The 7176-nt window shown below is 35.5% G+C and overlaps 2 protein-coding genes across 2 annotated transcripts; one reads left to right on the top strand and one right to left on the bottom strand.

The window, feature by feature from the left end:
- LOC142520775 (auxin-responsive protein SAUR50-like) lies at window positions 1-706 on the bottom strand. The gene has a single exon (XM_075623897.1). The coding sequence runs from the start codon at window positions 628-630 to the stop codon at window positions 310-312; it is 321 nt and encodes a 106-aa protein (XP_075480012.1). The 5' UTR covers window positions 631-706; the 3' UTR covers window positions 1-309.
- Window positions 707-5941: 5235 nt separating this feature from the next.
- LOC142521325 (uncharacterized) lies at window positions 5942-6562 on the top strand. Its single transcript, XM_075624540.1, has one exon. The coding sequence runs from the start codon at window positions 5942-5944 to the stop codon at window positions 6560-6562; it is 621 nt and encodes a 206-aa protein (XP_075480655.1).
- Window positions 6563-7176: the final 614 nt, after the last annotated feature.

The raw sequence follows: 7176 nt of genomic DNA on the forward strand, positions 1-7176 counted from the left end.
TTGAAATCTTGATCTCGATTGATAACACTCACAGGGTACACCAATTAATTACAACCACATAGCACCGCCGTCGGCTGGGGAAAAAAATCAAAATCAAAACTTCAATTAATTCCTACCTTTACATACTTCACTAAAAACCCAAATTCCATCGTTATATGCATGGGTTTTTTCTTATCTCTTAGCTAATAATAGAAACACAAAAAAAAAAAAAAAAAAGTAGTAGATCAAGAAAATTACTGCGGTAAAATCAAATAAACAATGAAATATAATACTATATATTCTCCTTGCTTTGTTGATCACGGTCTTGTTCTACCTAAGCGTGGATGTTAGAGCCTCGAAAACCTCTCGATGACAAGGGATAGTGAGCCCGTTTTCATGATCGAACCCGAACTCTTCCTCGGCACGTTGCAAGAGGCTCTGAAACTCAGGCCGATTCAGGAAAGAAATCGGGACAATATATCTACTCCTGTTCTCTCCCACGTACACCACGAAGTGTCCCTTGGGCACATCCAGTGGCAGCCCTTGTTCGTCGTCGAAGCCTTGCGACCTCTTCCCTAAGCTCGAGCAACGACTCAATATTTTCTTGATCACCACTTTCTGTGACGTTTTGTTGGATTTCTTGATGCCCATTCTCGGATTTCCCTCTTTTTTCTTCGTAGAATATGATACCCCGTATATATATGTGTGTGTGTCTATATATATATAAATAGTGATCAAGAGGGAGATTTTGGGAGAGGGTAAGAAAATTGAATGCTTTGTTGAAACTATTGCATGTGGTTGTGGGGTAAAGAGATAGATATATCGACCAGGAGGGTGAACGTGTTGGTATATGCTAATAAAAAAAAATGATTTTACCGAATATTGTTGGCTCTTATCAAGACAATAGGGTCCCCTTTTTTTCTTGAATAAAATCGAGTTTTAACAAACAACTTAGACCGAGAAGGAGCCAGAAAATTTAATTAAAATAAACATCTGAGGGTTTCGAATATTATAATTCGGATAGAAATAAAAACCTGACTCCAACGCTGCTCCTCGGAGCAGGGCAGAGTTGAGGGGGGCATGTGCCACCCCTTGGTTTCGTATTTTGATAGTTTTTAAAAATTATTCTATTTTTTAATTATTGATAGAATATTAAATAACAAGTTTATTATCGCTAATTTAGTATATGCTATATGAATTCTCCCTTTTAAACAATTGATATAAATATTTAATTTTTAAAAGAAGAATTACCTATTAAATATGTACTAGTATGAACACATCGTGTATACTATAGTCACTAGTTCATAAAATTCATAGAACATTTAAAATCTACGAGCCCGACACTAGTTGTTAGTTGATATATACTTTTCTCATAACGAGAGAGACGTGATATATCGTGTATAATATGAATTCGTCAATTTAACTTGGATACAATATATTTATAGATGTCATATAGTTCTATTAGGCTTGAAACTCTCAAAGGTCAATTGGTCAACAATTCGCTTGTAGGGCATATGACTAACAGTATTCACGACAAATGTAAATGAAAATAATTTGTATTTAAAAATATTTCGAGTTCGTTTTTTAACTAATATTCCGTAGCACATGTAAATGCAAAGAGCCTCCCTCAAAGTGTAGAGATTATATTCATAACATATATAACCACCATTTGGTATCTTACTCTAATTTTGATCTTTTATAGACTACAAATTATGTTGTCATATTTTCATATGATTATCAATATTTTTTTGACGCAGGCCGTATTCCTCTCGGCTTGGTATTTCCCAAGCTTCACGTGCCTCTTGTTCTGCCGAAAGAAATAATTGCAATAATTTGTAGTCATCTCCCATTTCCGAATCAATATAATCCTTATCTTCTTGTTTCTACTTTACTGTTCTTGATCACATATCAATTATGAATGATGACTCGGGCAAGGGCTTTGATATATGTGAGATAGATGATTGGTGATACTCCATAATGATCCGGGTTATGAATGACCCGAGATATTAATTGGATAGCTCAGATCAGAGTCAATATGCCGGGTACTCTCCTCACTACCCGGTCACTTCTTCTTCTCCAGGAAAATCAACAGCCCGGGCCCTCATACAAGCACCCGGGTACCTTACTACCCGGGCCACCTTCTAGAATTGTGCCACACTCGAGTGTGATTGATACAAACTGTCTAATCTGTCAGAGCAACATGGGTTTGGAGTGTTCTAAAAGTCATCAGAAGCTATAATATGGGAGGCCGACTTACCATACTTAGTAAGTGGCAATGGAAACGAGGTACCTACCTCATTTTCTACTATAAATAGCAGGTATTAATGTCATTTACAGATTCTGAATTCTTTGAACTCTAAGGCATTTTACATATATTCTCCCATATATTCTCTTGTGTTCATCTTCAACCTGCTGACTTAAGTATCGGAGTGGCTACGCCGGACACTCCTCCGGCGTCCATTCACGAGTTCATTTCTTGTTTGCAGGTGTCACCGAAGTCATTATCTTCACTCAAATTCCTAAATATTAAATTACTGATTTGATCCGGTGGAACCCCTTACCTGGCTCATCCATTTTACTAATATCACATTAATGATATTTAGCATTCTTTACCATTTGTCACAATTGTTGAAAAAGAATATATGAGAACAAGAAGCTTTTAGAGGCTATCTTTGCTGAATTCAATATAGCAAACAAGAAATTCAATATCAAATCCTTTCCATTCGAAGATTTTGATTTATACGAGCGTGTTATACAAACTCATCTTAAATGATGCCACACTCTCAAAATAAGACTCCTAATACTTTTTGTAAAGCAGGACGACAATACCTAACTAGCCTACAACTGATTTGTCAGATACGAGCCAAGAGATCAACTCTAACTTATACAGTCGTTCTTCTTCATTTACCGATTAGAACCAATCTAATGGTTGAGTCAGTGTACAACAACCTTTTGCTGCAGGGTGATCACATCGATCCTTGATTATCTGATGTAGAAGTTGAAGTCATGCTTTGATGCTCGAAGATGCCGCTTGATTGAGCATATGTTATCTGATGTAGAAGTTGAAGTCGCGCTTTGATGCTCGAAGGTGCTCCTTGCTTGAGCATATATTATAGTGAAGTGTGAGTATAAAATGGATGGATCTCTGCTTCAGAAAATGGATATCAATGGTGATCAGAGAACAATGGATCATTCTGATAATGCTGATAGATCTTTATGTTTCTTCTCGATCACCCCATTTATTTTTCTTCTTCAAGAATTCTCCATTTCTATAACGTTTTCTTGTGGTCATATTTGATCTTCTCGAGACTCGATTCATAATATAAAAAACAATATTAATTTAGTGCAATAATGATTAAAGAATTTAAATTTGTAGTTTTAAAATAATATTACTTAAAATTGAAATAACAAGGTACGATAACAAATTTCTTGATATTTCATGCATAACATATTTCACAACAATCATATCAACAGAAAACGATAAAATAATATTTAAAGAACAAAAACTAACGTGGACAACTTATAGAACGACCCTGGAAATTTTTCCTAATTTTAAATATAAACCAAATTGATATTCAACTTTCAAATTTTCGTTTAAATTGGTTTGAGCCGTTATTTTTTCCCCTTAACAAACAAAAGGGTAGAAGATAAGGTTTTCATGACATTGAGAAGGTATAAGGAATGAGCAAAAACTTGTGTGAGACGGTCTCATGGGTCGTATTTTGTGAGGCAGATATCTTATTTGGGTTATTCATGAAAAAATATTATTTTTTATGCTAAGAATATTACTTTTTATTGTGAATATTGGTAGGATTGACCCGTCTCACAGATAAAAATTCATGAGACCGCCTCACAAGACACATAAAAATGAGGTCATGAAATGGCATAATTTAAATCCTATTTCCCTTCCCAAATTTGTTGAAAATCCATCCCACATAAAGTTGTATCTAATGGGTAAATCCCATTTTGGGATATCTAGTTTTTAAATGACTTATGTCTTGCATTCTAAGATCTCCAATAGATAAGAAATTTGATATATCTGAATCAAGATTGTGGATTCGAGTTGAGTTTTGTTTTTGTTTTTTTATTAGTGGATTTGAGTTTGTTGATGGAGAAGGGACATCCTAAGAGAGCTTTCTTGGTATTAATCTTATTCGACTTAACTCTAGGTTAAAAAATTGGAATTTTCATTTGAAGTCATATATTATTTTTCAATAAATGTTCGATAAAAATAATTTGATTTTCAAATCCATTTTTAGTCCGATTATGTCATTCTCTTTATTATTTTTATTAATTTGTATCATTAATGTGATAAATATTTGAGAAACTTGTATATCTATATCATTATTATATTGAGCAAGATACCCTTATACTAATAAAATTTTGTGTCTTTGTGGCACCAATTTGTTGGAATATTTCTTTACCCTAAGTTTTGGTGATTGACAAAATAATAGCATCGAGTTATTACAAGAAATCAGCCACTATATTGTTTAGTATTTCAAGTTTCTGATCGTTGATGCAAAGTACAACCGCTCAAGTGCTTTATTATTCACCGGCTTCAGATCATCTAATCGATGACTGTCTTGCATTAATTAATGACCGTTAATATCTAACCGCCGGTCAGAAATGTGCAAAGCAAAGTGAATACTCTACTTCCAACGGTTCTGAAATTGCCAGGTTAAAGTATAAGGAAAATGTCTCACCAACTTCCTATATGACAAAAAGTTTCTTAAAATATCCAAAGTTAGAGTCGCTTTTCAGAAACTAGTAGTTACAAGTTGCAAAAGTAAAATATATATATATATTAAATAAGCATTTAATGAAATGTACCTCGCCTGAAAGCGACAAATCCATTCTGACCAGAAATAAGTACAAGAGATCGTTGAAAAGTTTTATCCGATTTTTGCAGCTTTTAAACTATATATAAATGTAGATTCAGTTTAAAAAACAACAAAACATAACTCTCTCGCATCTTTCAAATCTGCATTATCAAAATTCTCTGAGCACTCCTACAAGAAATACTTCAGGTTTTCTCAATCAGCATGCACTTATCAAATTACATCAAATCTTCTAAGGATTATTTTATGCTACTTCAACAACTCAAGTTGTTACAAGCTAACCATTGGTTTTTTATTTAGTTGTCTGGTGAACCGAAGGTTTTTAAACAACCTGATTTATATAGTGATCACTAAGAGTTTCAACTTTGGTATTTGATAAGTCTTAGTTGAAGAGTGTTGTTACAAACCGTTGTAAAACCAAAATATTCTAGTGAACTTATTCTCAATGGGAAGAAAAAGTTGTGTATGAGTATTTGTCTCCGAACATCCATAAAATACTTGTCTCATTTACTTTACATGTGTATTTTATTGCATTCTAGAGCTCCAACAATTGCTTATTATTTGTTGTCTTGTTTGAATATATATCTTATGATTAAAATCACGTTTGGTTGGAGAAGTCAAAAGACTAAAAACATCTTTTTTAATAAAAAAAGTGTTTCTTAAAATGTCTATTATTTGGTTACAAAAGCATTCTAGAGCTCCAACAATTGTCCTTAGTTGGAATTGCCGAGGGCTCGGCCAGCCTCGAGCAATTCCTATTCTTCGTGAGTTGATCCAAACTCACAAAGCCGAGATTCTGTTTCTTTCGGAAACTTTAGTTTGTTATGCTAGAATTGAAGAAATTAGAGTAAAGCTTGGGTTCGCAGGTGCCTTTGCTGTTGATAGAGTTGGACGTCGGGGTGGACTTGCTCTGTTATGGCGTCATAAATATCTCTGTATTATACAAGACTTCTCTGAAAATCATGTTAACGTAGAAATTAAGGATGATGATAAACCAACATGGAGACTTACGGGCTTCTATGGCTATCCAGAAAGGCGAAGGAGAAGGGACTCGTGGAGGTTACTTCACACAATTCACAGCCAATCTCAACTTCCTTGGTGCTGCATAGGGGACTTTAACTGACATGTTAAGTCCAGATGAAAAAATAGGAAGGGTAGACCATCCCACTTGGCTTATAAACGGCTTCCGAGAAGTAGTGGCTACATGCGGATTGACTGATCTACCTCTCAAGGGCTATCCTTTCACTTGGGCAAGAAGTAAAGGAACCATTAATGCTGTTGAAGAAAGAATAGAAAGAGCTCTGGTTAATAATGGTTGGACCACGATATTCCCACATGGTACCCTCTCTAACTGTACAGCTCCTATATCAGACCATTCCCCTATTCTTCTTACCACAGAGAATAAAATCCTCAGCGGGAAAAGGAGGGGATTCCGTTTCAAAAACAAGTGGCTGCATGAACCGGGCCTATCTGAGGTGGTTAGAGAAAGTTGGGTGAACTCCTCAAGCACTCGGCTCACTGATAAATTGCAATATACAGCTGATAACTTGCAGAGATGGGGCAGAAAGGTTTCAAGAGAATTCCAGGAAAAAATCGATCGATGCAAGAATAAAATAGATTCATCTTCGCTCCAAAATAGATCAAGCGTCAGTGCAGCGAGCTCTAGAACTAAACTCGGAACTCATTGTTCTATTAGCACAGGAGGTGACCTTTTGGAAACAGCGGGCGAAAGCCTATTGGCTTAAAGACGGAGACATGAACTCCAAATTTTTCTACAAAACAGCCACTAGCCGTAGAGAATCGAATAAAATAAAGAAACTGACTAATGAGAATGGAAATTCTGTTGAGCAGATTGATGATTTATGTGAGGTGGTAAAGAAGTACTTTACAAAATTATTCTCTCTCATCTTGGCAAATAGCAATCTGATCATATCCAAGGTTACACCAGTGATCTCTGAAGCAGAAAATCAGTGACCTCCTCTCACCATTCAAGATCGAAGAAGTGAAATATGTGGTTTTTCAAATGAATGGCGATAAGTCACCGGGTCCAGATGGGTTTAATCCGATGTTTTTCCACAAGTTTTGGAGCACGGTGGGACAGGAAGTTTTCCAGGAATGTAACAGTTGGAGGAGCAATAGTGTTTTTCCAAATAACTTAAATGACACTCATATTGTCCTAATTCCAAAATGCGCGAAACCAAACAACATGAAGGACTTTCGGCCCATATCATTGTGTAACGTTCTGTACAAAATCTTTGCTAAGATCATGGCAAACCGCATGAAACCTCTTATGGACAGAATCATCTCAGAGTACCAATCAGCTTTCGTCCCAGGTAGATCGATTATGGACAATGTTGTG

The sequence above is a fragment of the Primulina tabacum genome, chromosome 12 (genome assembly GCF_025594145.1).
Source record: "Primulina tabacum isolate GXHZ01 chromosome 12, ASM2559414v2, whole genome shotgun sequence".
Lineage (NCBI taxonomy): Eukaryota > Viridiplantae > Streptophyta > Magnoliopsida > Lamiales > Gesneriaceae > Primulina > Primulina tabacum.